The 26,055-nt window shown below is 40.1% G+C and overlaps 1 protein-coding gene across 2 annotated transcripts in view; it reads right to left on the reverse strand.

Annotated features, from left to right (window-relative positions):
* Positions 1 to 499: 499 nt before the first annotated feature.
* The window catches only part of kita (KIT proto-oncogene, receptor tyrosine kinase a), a 94,628-nt gene continuing 69,072 nt past the window's right edge, over positions 500 to 26,055 (reverse strand). For both annotated transcript variants that reach the window (XM_055636043.1, XM_055636051.1), the window contains 13 exons: positions 21,845 to 22,032; positions 21,097 to 21,203; positions 20,877 to 21,003; positions 19,356 to 19,460; positions 18,898 to 19,008; positions 16,413 to 16,566; positions 15,059 to 15,147; positions 14,131 to 14,258; positions 13,888 to 14,010; positions 12,381 to 12,492; positions 12,198 to 12,297; positions 8,958 to 9,063; positions 500 to 7,410 (listed from right to left, as the gene is read on the reverse strand). In XM_055636043.1, coding sequence (XP_055492018.1) covers positions 7,252 to 7,410; positions 8,958 to 9,063; positions 12,198 to 12,297; positions 12,381 to 12,492; positions 13,888 to 14,010; positions 14,131 to 14,258; positions 15,059 to 15,147; positions 16,413 to 16,566; positions 18,898 to 19,008; positions 19,356 to 19,460; positions 20,877 to 21,003; positions 21,097 to 21,203; positions 21,845 to 22,032 — 1,609 coding nt within the window. In that variant the 3' untranslated portion in view covers positions 500 to 7,251. The remainder of the gene's footprint in view (positions 7,411 to 8,957; positions 9,064 to 12,197; positions 12,298 to 12,380; positions 12,493 to 13,887; positions 14,011 to 14,130; positions 14,259 to 15,058; positions 15,148 to 16,412; positions 16,567 to 18,897; positions 19,009 to 19,355; positions 19,461 to 20,876; positions 21,004 to 21,096; positions 21,204 to 21,844; positions 22,033 to 26,055) is intronic.

Raw genomic sequence — 26,055 nt, forward strand, 5'->3', positions numbered from 1 at the left:
ACACCATGTTAAATTACATAGAACCATATTGTAGATGCCTAAATTCTAAAAAAAAAACTCACTATATACAGCATAGATACAAAGGACAAGCCATCCATCAGAAGCAAATATTTCAGACCCATAGAATCAAGTACACTTTATTTCTGTTGGCAGAGACTGGCATTAACCGGGCATGGTGTGGGTTCAATAGCCAATGTTTATTATTGGCAGTAACCATAGATCATATGGGTCATGACTGTCCACCTAGGAGCAATAATGGAGGAGGTTATCATGAAGTAGAAACAAGGAACTGCAGAAGGTACACAAAAATGCTGGAGAAACTCAGCAGGTGCAGCAGCATCTATGGAGCGAAGGAAATAGGCAACGTTTCGGGCCGAAACCCTTCTTCAGTCTGAAGAAAGGTTTCGGCCCGAAACGTTGCCTATTTCCTTCAGTCTGAAGAAGGGTTTCGGACCAAAACGTTGCCTATTTCCTTCAGTCTGAAGAGGATTTCGGCCCGAAGCGTTGCCTCTTTCCTTCAGTCTGAAGAAGGGTTTCGGCCCGAAACGTTGCCTATTTCCTTCAGTCTGAAGAAGGGTTTCGGCCCGAAACGTTGCCTATTCCCTTCGCTCCATAAATGCTGCTGCACCCGCTGAGTTTCTCCATCATTTTTGTGTACCTTCGATTTTCCAGCATCTGTAGTTCCTTCTTAAAAACAAGGAACTGCAGATGCTGGCTAATGGACACAAAGTGCTGGAGTAACCCAACAGAACTGGCAGCATCTCTGAAGAACATGGATAGGCAACATTTCAGGTCAGGATCCTTCCTCAGACTCTTATTTGATGAAAGGTCTTGATCTAAAATGTCACTTATCCATGTTCTCCAGAGATGCTGCCTGACCTGTTGAGTTACTCCAGCACTTTGTGTCCTTTCAGGTTATCGTGAGGTTTACTTCTATCTCTTACTCCTCTTATTGCCTCTTGGGCTCCAGAACAGGGTGATGCCTGGCCCAGTACTTTGTTGGTCATATACTTGTACTGGGGTGTTGAAACTAGCAGTGGAAGGATTATCTACCTGCAAGCTTCCTTCACTCCAGTGTTTGTTAACTGTCTGTATTGCCTGCTGAGTGGATAGCATGCAACAAAAAAATATTTTCAGTACCTTGTTACACGTGACAATAAACAAAATTAAATTACGCACACCATTCAGATCCAATAGGCATCAAAAATTCTCAGCACTTTATGCATACATCATCAAAATGTAATAAAACAGAAAAACAGTCAACAACTGGAAATTTAACATTAGGACCCTAAAGGCAATATTAATTTTGGACTATCTATTTTCAGCCAGCACTGCTAATTGGAAGTCTGTTACTCTGGCTCTTATAAAATTGCTCAAGCAAAAATTCCCACCACCTAAGCAATCACACAATAGGTTTATCAACACAGTCATCAGATTACAGAAGATAGAAATTGTAAAAACTGTCATGATCTATACAATCAATGGTTTGATTTGCACTCCCAATGAAATTAGTGGAGTGCAGAAATGAATCAGGCAGGATGATGTATGTGCCACGATTCACTGTGAGAAACAGCATCTCATCCTCTACCTGGACAATTGGTCGCTTCCTGGGCTCAAGATCAAAATCTCCACCTTCCGCTAACTTGCTTTCTCAGCCTGAATCATCTCGTCTATAAGTAACCCGTCTGTTTAGTTTACGTCTTTGGAGCGTGGGAAGAAACCGAAGATCTCGGAGAAAACTTACGCGGTCACGAGGAGAACGTACAAACTCAGTTCAGACAGCACCCGTAGTCGGGATCGAACCCGAGTCTCCGACGCTGTAATGCTGTAAGGCAGCAACTCTACCTCTGCGCCACCATGGAGCCTGTTTACAATGATATTGGCTCAGTTTTTCTCTTTCCATTAACACACCTAGTGGATATGCCCTCAGCCTTGCCTCATCCCAACAACTTTTCATGTTTCTCTTCTGGTGTTTGGACTCTCTCGTTGCTCTCATTTCTTACTTTTGTTTTCATTGTCGCTATCAAACTGGCCTCATTACCCAATTGATCTGATGACCACCACAACCTATCCCCACAGAAATCTCATCTCGCCCTAACATAGATGTTCACTTTGTTTAGTTTAGTTTATTATTATTGTCAGGTTTATCGAGGATCAGTGAAAAGCGTTATTGTTTTCTTTTTACCTCTACAGTGCATTCAGAAAGTATTCAGACCCCTTCACTTTTTCCACATTATATTACATTACAGACTTATGTTAAAATGGAATAAATTCATTTTTTTGTATCATCAATCTACACACAATACCGCAGAATGAAAAGCGAAAACAGGTGTTTAGAGATTTTTGCGAAGTAATTGGAAAGAAATAACTGAAATATCACATTTACATAAGGATTCAGACCCATTGCTATGACACTCAAAATTGAGCTTAGGTTCATCCTGTTTCCATTGGTTATCCTTGAGGTGTTTCTACAACTTGATTGGAGTCCACCAGTGGTAAATTAAATTGATTGGACACGATTTGGAAAGGCACACACCTGTCCATATGAGGTCCCACAGTTGACAGTGCTTGTCAGAGCAAAAACAAAGTCATGAAGATGAAGGAATTGTCCGTGGACCTCCGAGACAGGATTGTGTCGAGACACAGATCTGGGGAAGGGTATAAAACAATTTCTGCAGCATTGCAGGTCCCGAAGAGCACAGTGGCCTCTGTCATTCTTAAATGGAAGAACTTTGGAACCACCTTCTTCATACAGCTGGCCGCCCAGCCAAACTGAGCAATCGGGGGCAAAGGGCCTTGTTCAGGAAGGTGACCAAGAACTTGATGGTCACTCTCACAGAGCTCCAGAGTTCCTTTGTGGAGATGGGAGAACCTTCCAGAAGGACAACTATATCTGCAGCGCACTACTAATCAGATCTTTATGGTAGAGTGGCCAGACAGAAGCTACCACTCAGTAAAAGGCACATGACAGCCCGCTTGAAGTTATCCAAAAGGCATGACAAACAAGATTCTCTGGTCTGATGAAACCAAGATTGAACTCTTTGGCCTGAATGCCAAGTATCACGTCTGGAGGAAACCAGGCACCGCTCATCACCTGGCCAATACCATACCTACGGCGAAGCATGGTGATGGCAACATCATGCTGTAGGGATGTTTTTCAGCGGAAGGAACTGGGAGACTAGTCAGGATCAGACGAAAATGGGAGAAAGTGCCCAAATACAGGTGTGTCAAGCTTATAGAGTCATACACAAGAAGACTCGAGGCTGTAATCGCTGCCAAAGGTGCCTCAACAAAGTACTGAGTAAAGGGTCTGAATACATGTAAATGTGATATTTCAGTTATTTATTTTTAATTACTTTGCAAAAATTTCTAAACACCTGTTTTCACTTTTTCCATTATGGGGTATTGTGTGTAGATTGATGATTTAAAAAAATGAATTGAATCAATTTTAGAATAGTGCTGCAATGTGCCAAAATGTGAAAAAAGTGAAGGGGTCTGAATACTTTCTGAATGCACTGTACATCCCTCTATTATATTCTCTGCAACTTAAAACTAACCTGTTCTCTCTCATTCCCACTTGTGGTGAAGGGTCCTGGACCTGAAATGTTAACTCTTTCTCTTTTCACAAATGCTGCCTAACTTACTAAATCAGTATCTATGGTGTTTTGTCAATGCATGCCTAAACCTGGATTCAAAATGTGCCATAAACATCATTGATCTCAGGCATATTTTCAGTTCCAATTTCCTGAGAGAATTCATATGAAAAATAGAACCGTGCAGCCTATTATTGCAATCACCTGACATATTTTGCCTATTATTTAAAAATCATTAAAATGAGAGTTAACATTTTTATGCAAATTCATGAATATAAAGAAAAATTGAATTGCAAATCTTTTACAACGTGCATACTTTATGCAAAATTTATGCAGCAATAAATCAACGAACATAGCTCCTAACCCAGAAACTCGGACATATTCTAACTAGCTGCAATAAACTAATCACCACTGCATACACTAATATGGATCTTTTTTTAAAGCAGAATCCTTTACTATTGCAGAGCATTGTAAAATGATCTTTCAAATGAGGAAGTTCACAACAGCAAGAACCTGCAAAATAGTTTATTTTCAAGTGAAAGCATGAAGAATAATAATCACTGCCTCTCAAACAATTCCTGAACTTGCAACATATCAAGGTCTTATTAACATAATTCTTTTGGGGCAGATCTGAGATACAAATTCAAAACAGACTGTTACTATATCCTGGAAACAAAGACTGTCCTAAAAATGTAAACAGTGTAACACCACACAACTAATAAGGCATAATGAAGAAAAATAAAAAAAAGTATCCAATTCTATATTTCAATCACGTGACAATAAAAATAAATATTGACCAACCATGGGTTGAACTTCACCCGGTAGCCATTGGCTTGTATAGGCTGGCTCTGTGGAAATGAGGCCTGGTGACTAATAACATGATTGCTTCATGGTTCAAAAGTATTTCCGGGACATTTCAGGGATCAGTATGCCCGAATTGCCAACCAATCTTCTTTACACTGGCAACTTGTATATTTGCAACAATTGCAACTCTCAATAATCTACATACACAGCAAAAACAAAGCTTTCCAAACATTTTTGTTATGTGGTCTTCCATCTTTTAAGTCCACCAGTTACGATGTCAATAAGCCAATGGCATTAAAAACTATTCCAAAAGAAACCAGCATGCAATTTTAGTTTTCATTTTAAACATTATGCTGGTTCTTAAATAGGAGTGGTGCATAAAATTAGATATTTGGGGCTAGTTTATGTGACATTACTTATGCATTCTCTTGCATTTCAAGTAAGATCTTCAGGATATTTTCCAGCACGCAATGCCTAAATGTACATCAGTTTGAGTAATGTCAGCGTGGTTATGTCAGAAAAGGCTACAAACAGCACAGGCATTGAAGTTATCCTGGCTAGAAGTTACTCGCTAGAATTTAGAAGATTGAGGGGGGATCTTATAGAAACTTACAAAATTCTTAAGGGGTTGGACAGGCTAGATGCAGGAAGATTGTTCCTGATGTTGGGGAAGTCCAGAACAAAGGGTCACAGTTTAAGGATAAGTGGGAAATCTTTTAGGCCCGAGATGAGGAAAACATTTTTCACACAGAGAGTGGTGAATCTCTGGAATTCTCTGCCATAGAAGGTAGTTGAGGCCAGTTCATTGGCTATATTTAAGAGGGAGTTAGATGTGGCCCTTGTGGCTAAAGGGATCAGGGGGTATGGAGAGAAGGCAGGTACAGGATACTGAGTTGGATGATCAGCCATGATCATATAGAATGGCGGTACAGGCTCGAAGGGCCAAATAGCCTACTCCTGCACCTATTTTCTATGTTTCTATAACTAAGTACTTCCAGAATTAAAGAGAACATGCAGGAAAATTCCAAATTTGTGGGGAATAAGGATGCTAATCTCTACCAAGTATTGTCCAAGAAACTTCTACTGGTACCTGGGACATTCATGGTAGGTCCACTTAATTAAATACCAAGGAAGAACTGATTATATCTGTTCTACGACTGGATAACTTCTCATTTTCATCAAGTTGTTGATTAACTGGTATGTGCTTCCAAATATAGAAATATGACACTCAAGTCTGGCAGGTATCAATACGATGACCTTTCATATGATTAATGTTTACAACTCAACGTGCAACTTACCTAAGTGGGTAAATAAAATGTACTCTTTAGAACTTAATAATGCTTTAAAACAAACACAAATGATAAAATGACATTAATATTTTCAAACACTGATTTTCATTACATGCAGGAATGTTGGTTAATTTCTTCTTCAGCTTTTACAGCCATTTAGTTTAGCTTATTGAAATCTAGCTACAGTTTTTGTACAGGTAACAGAGCTTAGTAAAAAACAATTTTAAGTCCACAAATTATTTATAACTGAACCCAAACCGAGGTTTGGCTAATTAGAATTCAAGCTAACTAAATAATAACAATGGAAGACAGGCAATGTGGTAACAATAGCTTCAGAAGGTGCATTTAAAATGCAATGTCTGCTCTTTGTACAGTGGCGCAGCGGTAGAATTGCTGCCTTACAGCGAATTACAGCTGGAGACCCGGGTTCAATCCAAACTATCAGTACGGAGTTTGTACGTTCTCCCCGTGACCTGCGTGGGTTTTCTCAGAGATCTTTGGTTTCCTCCCACACTCTAAAGATGTACAGATATATGTAGGCCAATTGGCTTGGTAAATGTAAAAATTGTCCCTAGTGTGTGTAGGATAGTGTTAATATGCAGTGATCGCAGGTCGGCGCCGACCCGGTGGGCCAAAGGGCCTGTTTCTGCGCTGTAACTCTAAACTAAACTAAAAAAAAACAACCTATCATGGAAATCAACAAACATGCTTATTATGTGGTTTTCATGTTGTGGAATAACATTTGTGTTAACTTATTAATCTAGACAAGACCATAAGAAGGTAAGAGATTATCTAACGTACTCAAGTTTTCTATTAGCTCAGTGCATTTGAAATTCTTTTTAATAGTTGCAGTGCGTAGGCATTATATTCACTCACAGCAGTGCTGGAGCTACAAAGCTCAGTAAAATAGCACATTTCCAATGAATTAAAAGTAGGTTGGACTCACGGTAATGCTATTTACATATGGTTGCATATGTAACAAAAATTGCTGACAAAGCTTATATTAATTAAAGGTCATATTTGAAGTTTGGCACATGCTATTTTTTCCCCAACACACAATTGCATTTGGAATCAACTCAGCAAAAAGAGTTGTATCTCATGCAGAGAATAAATGCTGGAATGGACATTTGGTTTCCATTCCATCGCTGGTGCAGATCTCCTTTAGTGAGCAAGCTGGTTCCTTCACATTTCTTATATTATCAGTCAGATTTTTTTAAATTTGCTGGTTAAATTAGCTAGTTCAGCATGATAGTGATCTGATGTAAGCATTGCAGCAAAATAAGTGATAAACGTAATTGCATATCATTCAAAACAAAATGACAAACGGCATCTAAAATGTCAGGCTGCATGACATGTCTGCAAAGCAGCCCTCAAGCAGTCTTGCAGTGAACAATCATTCTGATGCATTTAACTTGGCAACGGAGGACTACAGTATAGTAGTTTCCAAGTAGCTTTAGGATTCCAACATGAATTATAAAAAAATGTTAATAAAATATCCACTCAGTCATTTTTTTCTGTATATTAGTCTCAGCAGGGCATGTGCACTTTGGACACTTTGCTAAAGGTTAAATTCTCATTTGTTTGTTTTCATCTTCGAAGAAGACATCATCATTAATGAGTAGCGGTTGGTCGGATGCATTGCTGCTGCCAGCTGAATTAAGACGCGAGGAATGGCTGGAGAACTTAAGCCTCGTGGTGAAATTTGACTCCAGGTTGGAATACCTCTGTAAAAATAAGGGTGGAAAATGGATCGTCAGCCTGTAAAACTTCTGCAAATGATATTTTTTTAACATTTTGAAACGTGGGTAATTCTGGTTGCTCTGCTCTGTCCATTTCGTATTGTATTGACTGCAACAATAATTACCGAGACTGCAGAGAAACTGCAACATTCACATCAGATAGCAATATGAAAGAGTCATTGAGCTGATATTTTAATTAATCGTTCCTTTTGTTTACATAACAGATACTTATCTAAATGCCCTAATTATCAAATGGGCAATTATTGAACCATTTATTTTTAATGACTGTACCCATGTGTGAATCAACGTGTGAGTGTGAGTGTATTATAGTGATGGGCCTATTCCAATATGAATGTTATTACTCTACTACATCTAAATTATTCGTTTCCAGGCCATTAGAGACCTCCTCAATTTTCTTACCAGAATATACTACCACTCAGTTCTACTACAATGCCTGAACAGTCCACCTTCCAACCCATGAGCAAACTTTTCCACAACCCCAGGACAGATTTGTGTCCACACCAGGCATCTTATGGTTTGTTTGAATGGTATTGCTAATTACATGCCTGTTTCAATTTAGCAGCATTTTATTTTGTGGATTTATGGTAATGAGCGATTATGTGTAGTTGAATACCTTATAGAGAGAAAAGGATTTATTTATCCACCAATGGTAACTAGAAAAGTGTCTCTCTAGGGCGTGTTGCAGTGACAAAGTGTGTAATATTGTATTGGTTTATAGTTTTCACATGTACCAAGATGCAGTGAAAAACTTTGTTTTAGAAACATAGAAACCTAGTATATAGGTAGGTAGGCCATTCGACACTTAGAACCCATTCGAAACATAGAAACATAGAATATAGAATATAGGTGGGCCATTCGACACTTCGAGCCATCACCGCCATTCAATATCATCATAGCTGATCATGCAAAATCAGTTCACCCGTTCCTGCTTCCCCCCTCCCCACCCCCCCCATATCCCTAGATTTCGTTAGCCCTAAGTGCTATGTGCTATATCTAACTCTAGATGTTGTGTGATATCTGGGCAAATGAGACCATGCGTGAGGCCAATCAAGCCAAACAGAAGTATAACCGGTGATGCAAAGAGCTGCAAGTTGTGTAACAGTACGGCCAGGATTCATTACAAGGCCAATATTTATATAACTTCAGCCAGAAACCACTCACTGAGAGCCAGATACATTTTCATATTTGTAACGTATGTGAGCAGAAAGGACAATTGTCAGAGGCTTTGAATCTACAAGCATTTTCACATAATTTGAAACCACCTGTTGACTATGAATTTTCACTCTTGTTTTTTTGTTTAATTCCCCTTTGAATTGGTGCATTTGATTAAGTAATTTAAATTTGTATCTTTAAGTTACTGCTTATGGCAGAGATCCTCAAACAGACTACTGCGGGTAGATGTAACTATTGCAGCAGCTACCACATTCAGGAAATAACCAACCACTCTGGGTCATATCTGCCCACACATATTGTAGCCACAAGCCGCTGCATCCACTCACTCAGCTGCTTACATGTTTCGAGGTGTCTGAGAGCTGCTCTTCAATCATCTCCACTATTTGTTCAAATGTAGGTCTTCTTAAAGCATCGGAATCCCAGCAAGCTTTCATGACTTCATACCTATGAGACATTACTCAATTAACAATATGCACGGGAGACAGTAATTTGAACCAATTAGGTTTGCACAGAAAATAATTGCACTTTTCACTCGTATTTAATTGCTTAAATTCTTGCATCCTGCAGGGGATCTTTGAAACAAACAAAGGAAAGGTTTCCAAGAAAAGCTTTTAGGGTCCACATTAGGATGAAAATGAAGGCTGGGGTGGCCTTGCACAATTGACCTCATCTCTTAGACCTGGAGCAGGAGCAGGAAGGAAGAAAATTCAAACTGTGCCTCGTTAAAAGGATTTCAGCAACCGGCAAGATAAAGCATGCGTAACCCGAGGGCTCCATTTCATGAATGGCTAGGCTGATCCACTTTAAAGCCAGCCTGCACTTCTTCAAGAGGAGATGGTTGTGGGAGTCAGACAACAGTTATTTGCAGCTTGCTAAATGGCATGAGAAAACAAGGGCAAGAAGGGACAGGATCTTTTCCGATAACCCTGGATGCTTGGCTGAACAAAGTAGTGTGATTGATAGAAGACAACCACCCGGGGAGACCAGGAACACATACGGTGAAGCACTGGAGGATGTAAAGTCAAAAGTTCCATCACACTGCAATAAAGTTTACAACCACACATGCAGTCAAACTCAGCGAATATACCTTCACACCCATCCCTCACTAAATGCACTCCAATCTCATGCACTACTAAAGGGCATTGTTTTAAGGTGGAGGGGAAATATTTAGTGGAGATTTGAGAGACAAGTTTTTTAGCACAGATTCTGGTGGATTTATGGATTGAGTTTCCAGGGGAAGTGGTGGAGCCAGGCACAATGACAACATTTAAATGTCATTTGGGCAATTTGATGGATAGGAAAAGCCCAGAGGTAAATTGGACTAGCTCAGGATGGCATCTTTGTCTGTGTGGAAAAGTTGGACAGAAGGGCCTGTTTCTGTGCTCTATGACTCTATATGACTCAGCTGACAATAAAAGGCTATCTATCTATCTATCTATCTATCTATCTATCTATCTATCTATCTATCTATCTATGATCACCAACCTACCTAAACGTTTGGCAATCAGGCTTCAAACATATATTCAAACAATGCACCAGAGTTCAAGCACATTGCATACCCCTAGCCCGTGTCTCACAGCTTGCAGGAACTGCTCCTCATCCAGCTGTTCATATGAGAACACAGCAAAGGGAAAATTGTGTGTAGCACAAGCATTGTTCATTTACAGTACATGGCCCAAAACAAAAATTACATGAAGAACTTGTAAGCTAATGTTGCATTTATTGTAGTGAATGCCTGGCTGGAAGCTGTTGTCGTAATATTTGACTTGAATATCTGAATTGCAAGGGATAAAATAATCTGATTTTCCCCTTCTCTCTCCAGCCATTGATAGCCAAGAACATAAGAGAGCTCATCAAAGACAGTGAGGTAGTCAGCACTTTGAGGATCTCCTCAAAAAATAGGTTAATTGGTTGCTGTAGTTGGCCCTTTGTGCATGGGTGAGTGATAGAAACTAGGGGAAATTGATAACAATATGGAGAGTATAAAATTGGGTTAGACCAGTGTAAGGTTAGTGCAAATGGGTAATTGATAGTCGGCATAGATGGGCAATGGACCAGTTTCTCTACTGGTCTTTGGTCTTTGACATGAGTAACCTTAACATCTTCCCACATCTTATTCTCCATCATAATCACAACCTTTATCCAGCAAAAGGTTTATGATCACACCAAATGCCTTACTAAATAGTGGGCACAAGAAAACACCAAAGATAGGAGCAACAGTAGGCCATTAAGCAGTTCTAACCAGACTGCCATTTAAGATGATTATGGCTGCTCTATGCTGGCCTCTTTCCTTCCTCTCTGTCATTCCTCCTCCACTCCTTGACCTTTCAATTATTTATTCATTTCCATTGTTAAGTACTTCCAATGATCCAGCTTCCTACCAGGGCAGAAAATTCCAAAGGTTCACCAGAACACATTTCTGTGACCGCCATTTTTAATATTCAGCCCATTATCTTCTTGTCCGAAACTCCCCCACCAGTGAAAACATCCCAACATCTTCGGCTCTTGTACATTTGAATAAAGTCACTCTTCATTCTTCTAAATTTCAAGTAATACAGGCCCAAAGTATTTAGTATGACAACCCTCTCATCCCAAGAATTAGCCGGGCGAATTTCCTTTCTTTTGCTATAGATGTTACTATGTCTTTTTTCAGCTAAAGAGACCAAAACTAGACAAAGTAGTCAAGGTGAATCCTCACCAACACCCAGTACAGTTGCAACAAAACTTCTCTGTGGTTAAACTCCAATCCCTTTGCAACAAACTTAAACTCCAACCATTTTAATCGCTATCTTTAGTGAGCTCTCTTGTTTCTTGGCTCTCGACAGGGTGGGTCCTTGGATGTTTCAGCTGCCCTGATGCAGTACTAAAACATGGTGGTGAAGTCCTACTGGGATTAATTCATGACCTAATCTCCCTCATCAGGGAAGAGGAAGCATGCAAGTCCATCATAATCTTGGCTATCTTCAAAAAAGTCCAGAAAATAATCTCACTGCAACTTGGCACAGAGTGAGTCCTCACCAACATCCTCATTATGGACGGCAAGTGGTGCAGTGGTAGAGTTGCTCTTGCAGCACCAGAGACCCGGCTTCAATTCTGACTACGAGTGCTCTCTGTATGGAGTTTGTACATTCTCCATGTGACCGTGTGGGTTTTCTCTGGGTGCTCCGGTTTCCTTGCACACTTCAAAGACGTACAGGTTTGTAGTTTAATTGGCTTCTGCCAAAATTGTCGCTGGTGTGTAGGATAGTGCAAGTGTACAGGGTTGGGGTGGACTCGGTGGGCCAAAGAGGCTTGTTTCCATGCTTATCTCTAAAGTTTAAAGTCCTCCTAATGTGTGAAAAGTCTTGGGTAATCCCATAACCTCAAAAAGAAAAGCACAATTCCTAAACAATAAATAAACATATATCACAAATGTACTCACTTGGGCTTTCCTATAAGATTGGAAAATAATTCCTGTCAGATGCTTGTAAATTTCTAAACAATTGGCCCAGAAGGTCAGTACACCCAAATAAAAAGGACAGGAACACAAACAGCCAGCTTGCAATGTAACCAGTTAGGAAAATAATGACTGTACTTACAGTTCAGCAGATGCAAGTTCAGGACTGAGCATTCTATAACCTTCCTTAATCATCTTGTAGAACTTGTTGTCCACAGGAATGCCAGGGTAAGGGCTGCTCCCTAAAATGAAATTTGAGTTAAATCTCCCACACACATCTATCTAATTAAGGTAATCAGACTTAATGAAAAAGTAGGACTATTACCTAATGAGAAAATCTCCCACAGCAAAATACCATAGGACCAGACGTCACTCTCAAATGTATAGACACAGTCAAAAATACTCTCTGGGGCCATCCATTTCACAGGAAGACGAGCCTAGGGTTTAAAAAATATATTAAAATATCACTTTTATTGTCAATCATCATCAAACATCATATCATGAGTATTCAATCATCATATTTGCAAGGTTATCAACATAAAATGTAATTAAACTACAACCGTCAGATCATTCTTGTGTTAATTTGTTATCAAACAGATGTGTGCCAATTATTCCCAGTGAGTTCTAAATGTGAGTTCCAGGCATAAATGTTTTGGATGTAAGGATCATTTTCTTGAGATCATGTGCATGCTGCTAGCTACTAAACCATGGTCTGTAAAATGACAACATTCAGTAAACAGATAATTTGTTTGGTGCATGGTGTTCCACTTTGGGAAGTTGAATATAAGGGGAAAATATACAATTAATGGTAATATTCTTAACAGCATTGATGCACTGATTGATCTTGGGTTCCAAGTCCATAACTCCTTACAAGTGGAAACGCAAGTAGATAGAATGGTAAAGAAGGCAGGTGGTGCCTTGCCTTCATTGGTTGAAGCATTGAGTATAAGAATCAATGTCATGACACGGCTGTATAGGACTTTGATTTGGCCGTATTTGAAGTCTTTTGTACAGTTCTGGTCGCCACAACACAAGAAGAATGTGGAAGCCTTGCAAAGGGTGCAGTGGAGGTTTGCCAGAATGATGCTTGGATTAATGAGTATTAGCAACAAGGGGAGGTTGGGCAGGTTTGGATTGTTTTCCTGGGAATGTTGAGGGGAGGCCTGGCATGTTCTATGTTCTATGTTAGCCTTTGTGGGGAAAAAATGTATTTTACATCTGAAATCCTGATGATCCAGTGCAGAAGTAAGTCTCTGTATCTACTGGTCAGGATAAATTTGTGTTTGTGTGTTTTGTTATTTTATTATATGTATGACTGCAAGGCAATGAAATTTCGTTCAGACTGAAAGGTCTGAATGACAATAAAGGATACATTGACTTTTGACTTTGACTTTTTGAGATGATGGGATTCTGAATCTTGGTCAGTCAGGATTTACTATGCATCTGTGACTGTGATGACATGGTATTTCTGTGTGATTTTGTTTGATATCCTTAGCTCTCCTGAATCAGGCATCATGTATTGGTTTGTCATTTATTATTAACCATATCTTTACTGTGACATTATGTTTAACACTTGGCTGGTGACTTGTTGTTATTGTTCTTCATGTTTATAACTCACAATATAAATCTAGCAACTTGCAAGTAAAGTTTGATGTAAAAACATAACATTCCTTCTTTCATAAATAGTTGTTACGTTACAACGCATTGCAGATAGTGCTCTGGTTTAAAAAACATTGCCTCAAATAGGGAAGCAAATTAAATAACGTCATCGTGGGATACAGGCCCATGGGAATCGAATGGACACTAAGTATCAACGCTCCCGAATCACTTACATTGCCTTTCACCACGTAGTTGGAATCATTCCTAATGTCTCTTGCCAGCCCAAAATCACATATTTTTGCAATCTGTCCATTCGTCAGAAGAATATTTCTTGCCGCCAAGTCTCTGTGAATGCACTGTAATAGATGAAATAAGTATTTTAAATAGAATTAGTACAATTCATGTCATGATTTACTTACAATGTTATCAATAATAATACATCTGAAATTGTCTTTTACAAGTAGATTTAATCTTACATTTTTGGAGGAGAGGAAACTCATTCCTTTTGCCACCTGGTAGGAAAAGATGAGAAGATCTTCAACCTCAAGGGCCAGGTTGTAGTCTTCTGTGTCATCATTGTTGTTTTCCTTATCATTGAAGGATTCTAAACAATAAAGTATCTGATGTTTGAACAGGCAGCTTCTTGAATTTTCCCCCCCATTCATAATGTGTCCTATGATACAGATCTGGATCACACAGCACAATAATACAAAGGGACATGCAAAGGGACATGCAGCATTCAAAGTCTATTCATATTTAACACAAAGATAGACACAGAATGCTGGAGTAACTCAGCAGGCCAGGCAGCATCTCTGGAGAAAAGGATCTCTGGAGCATCTGTGGAGAGCTGCTGCCTGACCTGCTGAGTTACCCCAGCAAATTGTGTCTATCTTCGGTGTAAACCAGCATCTGCACTTCATTCCTACATCTCTACAACAGGAGGTGCCTCTCGATCATAGGATCTTGCAGGAATTCTTTGAAGAAGTAAATAGCAGGACAGACAAAGGTGAGTCAGTAGATGTTGTTTACTTAGATTTTCGGAAAGCCTATGATAAGATGCCACACATGAGGCTGCTAAGGAAGATGAGAGCAATCTATGGCCCCCGGGACAAATGCGGCCCATAACCCGAAATTGTCCAGCCCGCAGGCGTATTTTTTTTCCATATTTATCCGGCCCGCCGATTTCCTTCATCTCCAGTACCTCCCGGGCCCGAGGCCACGGTGCCCATGCGTGATGATGCAAGGACGCATGCACTGGCGACCGCAATGGCAGAGCGCCGAGCAGTGATTTTGGCTTTGCGATACAATTTATCCCAATTTTGATAGAGTCAATTCTAAATGCTTGTTATTCATTATAACAAAGACACAATTACAGTGTAGCTCAGATCACCATAGGTATCTTACCCTTGCTTGGCAGTCTTTTTTTGTCCTGGGTAGTCTGAGGAACTGCTGTTTTACTTGATCTCATTTCCATATATGATCCAGAGCTATTGCTATAGTAAGTAAAAGATACATGGAAAGAAAATAATATTGAGATTTGATAAATACAAAATATATATATATATATAGTATTTGTTTTAGGTGTATGGGATCTCTTATCTTTTGGAACCTTTCCTAAACACTTTGTCTTGTAAACTGATTCTGAAAAAATGTCTTTGACCAGCATGATGAATAGTGAGTAATTCTAGTAAACTAGAATGCATGATTTAATGAAGGAAATATTTATTTGAAAATGTGCATTAAATTGGTGGCAAATTGTGTTTACTACTGACAAAATAGCATGGTTTTGATTGCAAACACCCTCTGCCTAAACAGTCAGTTTTCATTTGTATTGTGGAACTCTCTGCCTCAGGGGGTGGAGGCAGGTTCTCTGGATGATTTCAAGAGAGAGCTAGATAGGGCTCTTAAAAATAGCGGATCATATGGGGAGAAGGCAGGACCGGGGTACTGATTGGGGATGATCAGCCATGATCACATTGAATGGCGGTGCTGGCTCGAAGGGCCGAATGGCCTACTCCTGCACCCATTGTCTATTGTATTCACCACTCGGTGTACCTTCGGTTTGAGGGCACTATTCTAAACGCATAGTCCTAAAATATAAACACTTCGTGCAACATGGAAATTTACTTGGTGTTCTGTATAAATAAGTATTTTTGTCTTATCAACAGCTGTGCTGAACTCCTGCTGAAGATGAATCCCCCAAATGTGCTACAATTTAAAAGTGATATTAATTGATGGAGAGTCAATTATCTAGAAATTCATATATAGCCAGTTACACAAAATGTGGAAGATAATGACATCAACACTTTGTGCCTTGCTTCTGAAATTCAATCCGTTAAATCATTGGAACAAATTTGAGGAGCGGAGTACAAAATATTCAAGTCAAGTCAAGTCAAGTTTATTTGTCACATACACATACGAGATGTGCAGTGAAATGAAAGTGGCAATGCTCGCGGACTTTTGTGCAAAAGACAAACAACAAAACAACCAAACAAATTATAAACACAATCATAACACACATATTCTTTTGGAACATATTCTCAATGGAAGACTTTGTACGGGAAAAGGCAAAGGTATTATTTTCATATTTTGGGGCAGGTGCGGTTGAAAACCTTGAAAAAGCAAGATGAGCAAATTTGATTATAGCATACTTCTGAACATATGCTGCTGCAAATAAAACTTTATACAGTAAACAATAAATATAAATAATAAATCCCCAGTATATGTTAATAAAGATTTGTTGCATTTGTTCTCTTACTTCTCAGGATCCCTCAGATTCAGAATATTCTTATATTGTGTCTTCTCCACATCCTGTTCTCTAGTTTCTGGCCAAATAAATGAGTCTCGCTTCCTCCTCAGAAAGTTCAGAAGGTCCCCAAAGCAGCAGTATTCAGTGATTACCAGAACTGGACCTGGAACACAACAGTAAATTCATTAAAATTTGCAGAAGCATTATTCAGAATCAACTGATGTTTGGAAACAATTTGTGCAATGCCGTTTCTCTTAATTCATGACATATATTAATACCTCATCTATTTTGGAAGAGGCATACAGCTACAGAGAGATATAGTTCAGAAACAGGTCCATAGCCCACCAAATCCACAGCCATTATGCATTCGTTTACACATTTTTTTATCCATTCAAGGTTACAGGCTCCACAGGTTGAGCCCGTATTTAGTTGGTCATCTCTAAATGCCATCAAGAAGGTGGTGGTCAGCTGCCTTCCTAAACTGCTGCAGTGTGGGTATATCTACATGTTTTTAGGGAGGGGGTTCGGGGGTTTTGGTCCAGGGGCAGTGAAGGAACAGCTATATATTTCCAATCGGATGGTATGTGGCTTGAAATAGTGGGTTTTTTTCTGCCCTTGTCTTTCTAGATGGTAGAAGCATTGGGGTTAGGTGTTATTGTAGATGGTACCAACTGCAGCTGCGGTGAAGTAAGTGAATGGTTGTGGATGAGGTGTCTATCAAGCAGGCTATGTCCTGTATAGTGTTGTGTATCTTGAATGTTGTTAAATTTACATTAATTGAGTGCAGATTACAAATAGATGGCTGGTTTGACGTCAATTGGGAAAGGTTACTGATCACCTTACAAGCTTCAGAGCAGTTGATTTCTCTAAAATCATGCAGTTCAAAGTCAAAAAATGGCTTACAAATAAAACATTTGGCCAAGTTATTCTATTATTATTTATTTTTAAATGGATTATTAATTTCCTAATTTGGAAAAAAAAATCCTAAATGGAATCATGTTGTATTGGTGGATTGGTTGTATTTCTTTAAAAACCATTGAATGCAACCCAGATCTATGTGATTTGTCTATCTTTAGCCCTCTAAGTGTCTCTATCCTAAAAAAAACTTAAAATGGAGACGAGGCAGCAAATGCTTGATCTTGAGCAAAAAATAGTGTTTGAAGAACTCAACAAGTCAGGCAGCATTTGTGGAGGGACATTTCAGTCGGTCAGAAGGGACCTGACTCTAAATATCGTCTGTTATTTACCTCCAAATATGCTGCCTGACCTACTGAGTTTGGCCTGCACTTTGTTATTTGCCAAAATCAAATGGGCACTGTTGCACCTTGGAATATATAGCAGACGGCTTAAGCACTGTAAACTTCATCATTAAAGGTCAGTGTTTTAATTCTTACGATTGAAATTAATATTGGTCAGGACAACAGGGAAATCTCCTTGTTATTCCTGAATTACCCCCTGGAATAGTTTCTTTCCAACTGAGGGGCCAACAAAGTCTTGGTTTACATAGAAACATAGAAACTTAGAAAATAGGTGCAGGAGTAGGCCATTCGGCCCTTCGAGCCTGCACCGCCATTCAATATGATCATGGCTGATCATAACGCCTCATGGCAAAGATAGGTTTTCTGTGCTGAGGGTGTCAGCACTGTGCTAAACTGTCAACAAAGCTCTTGAAATAGAACTTGAATCTGCAGTCTCCCATCACAACAGTGCCACTATTTGACTGACTATTTCTCTTCCAGTCCATCACCTGCTCTGAACTCCCCACAATCAAAAGTATTTACCAGAGTCATTGCCTCAAAAAGCAGCCAGAATTATCAGAGACCCACACCACCCTGGTGACACACTCATTTCACCCCCACCATCGGGAAGAATGTACAGGAGCCTGAAAACTGTAATGTCCAGGTTCAGGAACAGCTTCTTTCATGTAGAGATTGGGCTATTAAACATTACAACCTCAAATAAGCTCTGAACTACATAGACTATGATTGTTATTATTGCACTATTTTTGTGTTTACATATATATGCGTATGTGTATATATATATATATATATATATATATATATATATATATATATATATATTATATACACACACACACATATATATATATATATGTAACACACGCGCACACATATGTAAACACAAAAACAGTGCAATAATAGTCTGTGTAGTTCAGAACTTATTTGAGGTTGTAGTGTTTAATATATATGTACATACATACATATGTGTGTGTATTATATATATATATATATATATATATATATATATATATACACACACACCTGTAAGTTACTGAATATACTGAAAACACATACTGAACGTTTCCTCTCTCTCGTTTATTGTATTGTTATAGTGTACATATTCTGTTGTGCTGCTGCAAGTAAGAATTTCATTTTTTATCTGGGACACGTGACAATAAAACACTCTTGACTCTCTTGACTCAATTCAGATAAAATAGTTAAACAAGGCTCAGTCTCAGGTTGCATGAACTGACCTCCCACAGTGCATGCTCCCAGCAGGTTGACAATGTTGATGTGCTGCCCCAGATGGCTCAATACTTTCAGTTCAGACATCAGAGCTTCCTTCTCTGTGGAGTGAGCACTTGCTGCAAAGCCAGATTTGCAGTTGTCAGTTTACATTGTAGTCAGTCAGTTGTCAGTTTACATTCAGACACTTCACACAGAATATTTAATATGTGTAGGCACAAAGTGCCCGAGCAACTCAGCGGGTCAGGCAGCATTTCTGGAGAAAAGGAATAAGCGATGTTTCTGGTCCAAACCCTCCTTCAGGTGGGAGAAAGTGTTTGAAGATGTGTTCTGACCCTAAACGTCATCTGTTCCTTTTCTCCAGAGATGCTACCTGAACTGTTGAGTTGCTCCAGCACTTTGTGCCTATCTTCGATATAAACCAGCATCAACAGTTCCTTTCTACACATTTAATATGTATACTTACGTTTAAGCATCTTTACAGCAACTGTTAGAGTGGAGTCAGCCTTGCTCAATCCATAAGCTGCAGCCTCCACGACCTTCCCAAAGGCTCCAGCACCAAGGGTCTTACCTTAAAATAACAGCATACTGTTCAGAACTTAATGTATCAAATTTGTAAAATCATAAACTTAATCTTTCAGTTGCGAAACAGTATCCATATTAAGAAAGATAAAAGGAAAATAAAATGGAAATAAGAAGGATTAAAATTATTAAATAGATGTCAAACATCAAAAAGATATTAATATATGAGGAGTTGCCTGTTGGGTCTCATTATGGTTAAATTTGACTGAGCTTCATTGTCAGCAAAGCTCAGTCAATGAACACTCTGGAATATCCAATCGATATTTTCTTTACTAGGCAAGATGATTACTCTTGTGGATGAACTGGACATCCTACTGCCAGTCTCCTATCAGCTATCTTATTAATACTTTCTATCTGCCTCACCGTGATCTAATATCCCGTGGCCATCCCTTTTATATGTTCTTTCTTCATATCTCTTGTGGAATTTTAGTCCTGATGATTGCCAACATTGTCACCTGAAAAATGTCCTTCACCGATGCTCCTCTCACTCTACTTCCACAGCCCACCAACCCATACTTTTTGATAACACCCTATTTTCCACATATCCACCCTACTCCCTATTACATGTTCTATATAACAGTGTGTTTGTGTTAAGGGCCTGTCCCACGAGCATGCGACTCCATGCGGCAAGCGCGACCTAAAGGGCCTGTCTCACGAGCATGCGACTCCATGCGGCAAGCGCGACCTAACGTGGTCGCTTGAGCCGTACGGCCTCGCGGCGCAAGTCCCACTTCGATCACCGGAGCCGTATGGAGTTGTGCGGAGCTAGTCCTGACATCGCGCGGGGTTCCGAAAAACTGACCGTGTTCAAATATTCCATGCGGCAACGGCCTGCCGGCCCGCAGCCACCTCGATGCCGTACGCACCGCCTCGACGCTGTACGTCGCGCGTGAACTTCCCGCGGACTTCGCACGAACTACATGTCACTCACTCAACGTCCGCGCGGCCCCCGCTTCTGGTTTGGTCGCGCTTGCCGCATGTAGTCGCATGCTCGTTGGACAGGCCCTTTAGGTCGCGCTTGCCGCATGGAGTCACATGCTCGTGGTACAGGCCCTTTACCCATTATTTCCACTGTTCCGACTATTAGATTTTAAGCACAGTCCCCTGCTATACTCCTTTGGTACTTTGTAGACTGTTCACTCGCAACCACTTACTCTGTTGATAACACCATTTCCATAGTCAAACCTGAATCTCTAATCCATGCACTCACCCCTGATAGCCTGCTCACATTCTCAAAATCTAGTTAAACATTCCAAACTTTCAGCCTGAATATTTTGACAGAGATTGAAAATTGTAATTTTCTTTCCCATGTTTTAAATTTTCCATTAAATTGCATTTATAGTGAAGACAATAAAGGTTCTAAGGTCTTCACAATTCACATAGACCAAACAAAAGGTCAACGAACCAAAACGCAGCTTATCCCTGGGGAATTCCCACTTATCATCATACGGTAACTGTGTCGGGTCGATGTATGTGTAGTTATTCCCATGGATTCCGTCAACTACCTTCCACTGAATCTGGTACCTGGGTTTCTAAAAAACAACCAAGGTTTTGTTAATACTCACTTTTACAATACAAAGCAACCAAAAGAGTTTTAAAAATGTGTGAGTTTTGCTGTGCTTTACCTGTTGATATTTGTAAAACAGAATAACTAATATCACACACAGTATGCCTGCTGCTGCAGCAAACAGGGACAAGAGTGGAGTAAAGAGATGATGAGTCTTCATAATTTCTGTAAAATATAAAATATAAAATAATTTCATTGGTTCTGAACGTGTTGCTTCCAAAATAACTATAAGCAATTTTATTTACTACAAGGCTGCAATATTATAAACCAATTATGATCAAAATGCAAGGATGAAAGTCCATCTCTACTTCTGAGCAGGAGACCGGGATAAAACTAATGAACAAGACTGAATACTCCTGCTGCCCACAGACTCAATGATATCAACAGCTGGGCTCATAGAATAAAAAGAGGCGAGCTGCCAATATTAATCATGGTCCTGATAGGAGACGGCTTTGAGGGGAAAAGTCCAGCAGGTTGCGCGCTGATGTGGGGCTGCAACAGTACTCTAAAGGGATGGGCTGAAACAAAGGAAATACACAAAGCAATAGACTGAAGTGCCAGCCATTACATTTTTTGGGCAGTTTCTGGATATTTGCCAAATTGCAATCTGTTAAATATGAACACAAAGATTTAATCCTTTGTCTTGTTAAATATGTTAAATATATACAGTCTAATTTGAACCAAAAATCACTAAAACATGCAATATAGCAACTTGGTAACCTTTAGATAAGCATCATCCATGCAAAGTATCTTGATATTAAAACATTTAGTTTTTCTTGGATTTGTACTTGCAAACAAAATATTACCTCCTTTTATCAGATAAATCGCGCGATTCTTGCCCACACTGTTGTATGCCAGACACTCGACGGTAATGTTGCTCTTCAGTTCTTTGGTGTTAAGAATGCTTTCTACTTCAACGCTACCAAAGCTGGGCTGGCCAATTATCCTGTTTGTCCAGTGTTCTTCTGCTGGTGCTGTGGCTGTCTCAGAGCACCTGAAATCAAACAGCCAACACAATGGGATAAAATGTATTGTCATCGGGTTTTAGCAGGTTAATGGTCATAAAGTAGAAGAATTTACATCGTTGTTTTTTAACAACCTTCTCACCACCTAATAAATTGAAGGTAAAATCAATGGAAAGACAGAGAAGTGGTGAAGCTGGCTTTTTGTGTTGTTTCTACAGGGATTCTACAAATTCACCCACTAGAGAACTGCCACTAGAAGAATTCAAGCAGAAGTCAAAATCAGATCCACCGTCTGATGCAAAGTAAAAGTGTTGCAACTCTGTGTTCAGGTGTCTTCAAAGCTGCCAAACTGGAAGGCAAAGTTGAGAGCAATTTAAACAAACCTAGTCTCATCAGCGACAACAATGAGTCGGCATACAGGATGGAGATGGAGCTGCTTACAGAGTGGTGCAGACCTCACAATCTCATCCTCAACGTGGAAAAGACAAAGGAGATGGTGATTGATTTCAGGAGGCCTGGAAAACACCATCACACTCCGCTGCATATTGATGGTGCTGCTGTGGAGAGGGTTAGCAGTGCGAAGTTCCTGGTAGTTCACCTGACGGACGACCTGACCTCAACAACTAACACCACAGCAGTCATCAAAAGAGCACAGCAGCGGCTCCACCCCCTCCGGAGACTAAGAAAAGCAGGTCTCCCTACTGTTCATCTAAGGACCTTCTACAGTGGCACCATCGAGAGTATATTGACCTACGGCATCACTTCCTGGTTTGGGAGCTGTAAGGCTTATGAACAAAAACAACTTAACAGGATAGTGAAGACAGCCAGTAGGATCATTGGTTCTCCACTCCCTTTCCTGTTGGAGATCTATCAGAAGCGCAGCATCCGCAGAGCCATCTCCATTATTAAGGACCATTATCACCCATCACACCACATCTTCTCCATTCTGCCATCTGGGAAGAGGTACAGGAGCATCAGCTGCAGAACCAGCAGGATGCTACACAGCTTCTTCCCACAGGCAATAAAACTGGTTAACGGACTGTGTCCCCTCCCCATACATCATACACCAACACATCTAACCTCGCCCATACTTTGACAGCTAGACACCTGTCAAAGCAAAGCCACTGTCGGGTCTGAATGTCTGTTTTTAGTTCAATTTTAAAGTCTATTTTAGATAAGTTAATTTTAAAGTTTTATGTATTTATTCTGTTTTTATTAACTGCACTGACAGGAACTGATTGAGAAACAATTTTTCGTTTCCTCTGTGTATGTAAGTACTCAGTGAAAATGACATTAAAGTAAGTACTGAATACTGAATACAATATGATATGGTCAACTTTATACATGAATTGGCAGATGCTTTTCAGTCTAGTTGCCCCAGTGGCACAGGGGCAGTATAGTAACGCAACAGTAGAGTTGTTGCATTAGAGCGCCAGAGACCTGGGTTCGATCGTGTCTGCTGGTGCTGTCTATATACAGTTTGTACATTCCCTGTGAAAGCATACGCTTACTCCGGGTGGTCTGGTTTCTTCCCACACTCTAAAGACCTATGGGTTTGTAGGTTGATTGCTTTTGTTAACATTGTATATTGTCCCTAGTGTGTAGGATAGTGCTAGTGTACGGGGATCGCTGGTTGACATGGACTTGGTAGGACAATGAGCCTGTTTTCGTACTATATCTCTAAATTCTGAAGTCTAAATCCCAACACGCAGCCCGAGTTGAAGATACGAGGAACTGCAGATGTTGGAATCTTGAGCAAAACACAAAGTGCTGGAGCAACTCAGCGGGTCAGCCAGCATCTGTGGAGGGAATGAACAAGCAACAGTTTGGCTCAGGACCCATCTTCAAGGGGGAAGAATGATGGAATTGGTGTTTGCGACTATTTAAATCACATGCCTCATAAATCCCCTATAAACTCTCTCGCTCCCACCTTACACCTATGCACTCTAGCATTTGACATATCCACCCTGGAAAAAAGATTCTGACTGTCTCTCATAATTGTACGTACGTCTGTCATGTTACCCCCTCAGCCTTCATCGCACCAGAAAAAAACAACCCAAGTTTGTACAACCTTTCCGTATAGCTAATATTATCTAATCTAAGCAACATCCTGGTCCACCTCTTCAGCACCCTCTCCAAAGCCTCCACATCATTGCTGTAAAACATGAACAGGCAGCATGCAATAATCTAAATATGGCCAAACAGTTTTATAAAGCTGCAACATGATTTGACAACTTTTATACTCCATGGCCTGACCGATGAAAGCAAGTATGGCAAATGCCTTCTTTACCAACCTAACCACTTGTGTTGCGACTTTCATGGATCTATGGACTTGTACCCCGGGATACTTCTTTCCTTCTTTGCATCAATAATCCTAAGGGCCCTTCCATTAACTGTTTACTTTTCGCTTAGATTCGACCCGCCTCTCCCCCCCAAGTGCCACACCTTAAACATGTCCCGATTAAACTCTATCTACTCTTTCTCAGCCCATTTTCCAAATGATCTATTGATCTATCCAGCTGTATCCTTTATTAATCTTGCCCACTCTCCAATTTTGTGCCATCTGCAACTTACAATCAGTCAACATACAGTTTCATCCAAATCATTTACATATCATCACAACTCATAGAAGCCCCAGCACTGATCCTTGCATAACGCCATTGACCACAGACTAACGGTCCACTACTACCTTCTATCACTGCCAATTTTGCGTCCACTTTGCTAAATTCACTGTGGATGCCAGTCCATACTTTTTGGATCAGCCTACCACAAGTGACCTTGTCAAATTATTTACTGAAGTCCACTATACAACATCCACTGTGCTACCCTACTCATTATCTTGGTCACCTCATCTTTAAACTCAATTCAATGTATAAGACATCCTCTCCCACACAAATTCACACTGACTGTCCCAGAACATATCCAATCTTTTCCAAATGTGAGTCGATCCTACCCCTGAGAATACTTTCCAATAATTTCCCTAACACTGATCTAAGACTCACCGACTTATAACTTCCTGGTTCATCCCTAACGCCCTTCTTAAACAAAGGAACAACATTGGTTATTCTCTGGTATTCTAGGGCCACACCTGTGTCTAAGGAGGATACAAAAGTCTCTGTGAAAATAATCTCGTCTCCTGACTCTCTCAATTTCCTGGGATAGATCACATCATGCCCTGGAGGCTTATTCACCTTAATGTTCTTCAGGAGACCCAACACTCCCTTCTTCGTGATAACAACATACCCTAAAATATCAGCATGCCTTCTTTTAATCTCGCTATCAACCATGCTGTTCTCCTTGGTGTATACCTACTCATTTAGTGTCTCACCCTCCTTGAATGACAAAAAAACTAAGGAGCTGATCGTGGACTTTAGGAGGGCACAGGCATATTGTCAGGAAACATCACAATTTGGTTTGGGAACTGTTCTGCCCAGGACTAGAAGGCTCTGCAAAGAGTAGAGCGTTCGGCCGAACGCCCTATGGGAACTACACTCGCCCCCCTGCAAGAACTAGACATCAGAAGGTGCAACTCCAGAGCCAACAAGATCATGGGAAACCCCTTCCAACCCAGCAGCGGACTGTTCCAGCTGCTTCGGTCAAGCAAACGCCTTTGTTGCCATGCTGTGAAAACGGAGAGGATGAGAAGGAGTTTCTTCCCAGAGGCCATTAGGACTGTAAACTCCTATCTCACCAGGGACTAACTTTACTGAACCAATTTACTGTTGTGTGGTGTCTTTTTAAAATTGCTGTTTTTTCTGTTTTTTCCTCCCACAAATATGTAATATGTAAACATATGATTCTGTTCCATTCTGTTTTATAGTTTTTTTTGCACAATCTGCACACATTGAACTTTTCATTTCACTGCACATCTCGTATGTGTATGTGATGGGTAAACTAGACTTGACGTGACTTCCTTGGTTCCAGGCATAAAATCTGTGTCCTTGAGTGGTCCCATCCACTCCCGAGTTACTCTCATGTTCTTGATGTATGTGTAAAATGCTTTGGGATTTTCATTTATCCTACTCGCTAAATATATTTACTTGGTCTTTTTA

The sequence above is a fragment of the Leucoraja erinacea genome, chromosome 1, assembly GCF_028641065.1.
Source record: "Leucoraja erinacea ecotype New England chromosome 1, Leri_hhj_1, whole genome shotgun sequence".
Taxonomy (NCBI): domain Eukaryota; kingdom Metazoa; phylum Chordata; class Chondrichthyes; order Rajiformes; family Rajidae; genus Leucoraja; species Leucoraja erinaceus.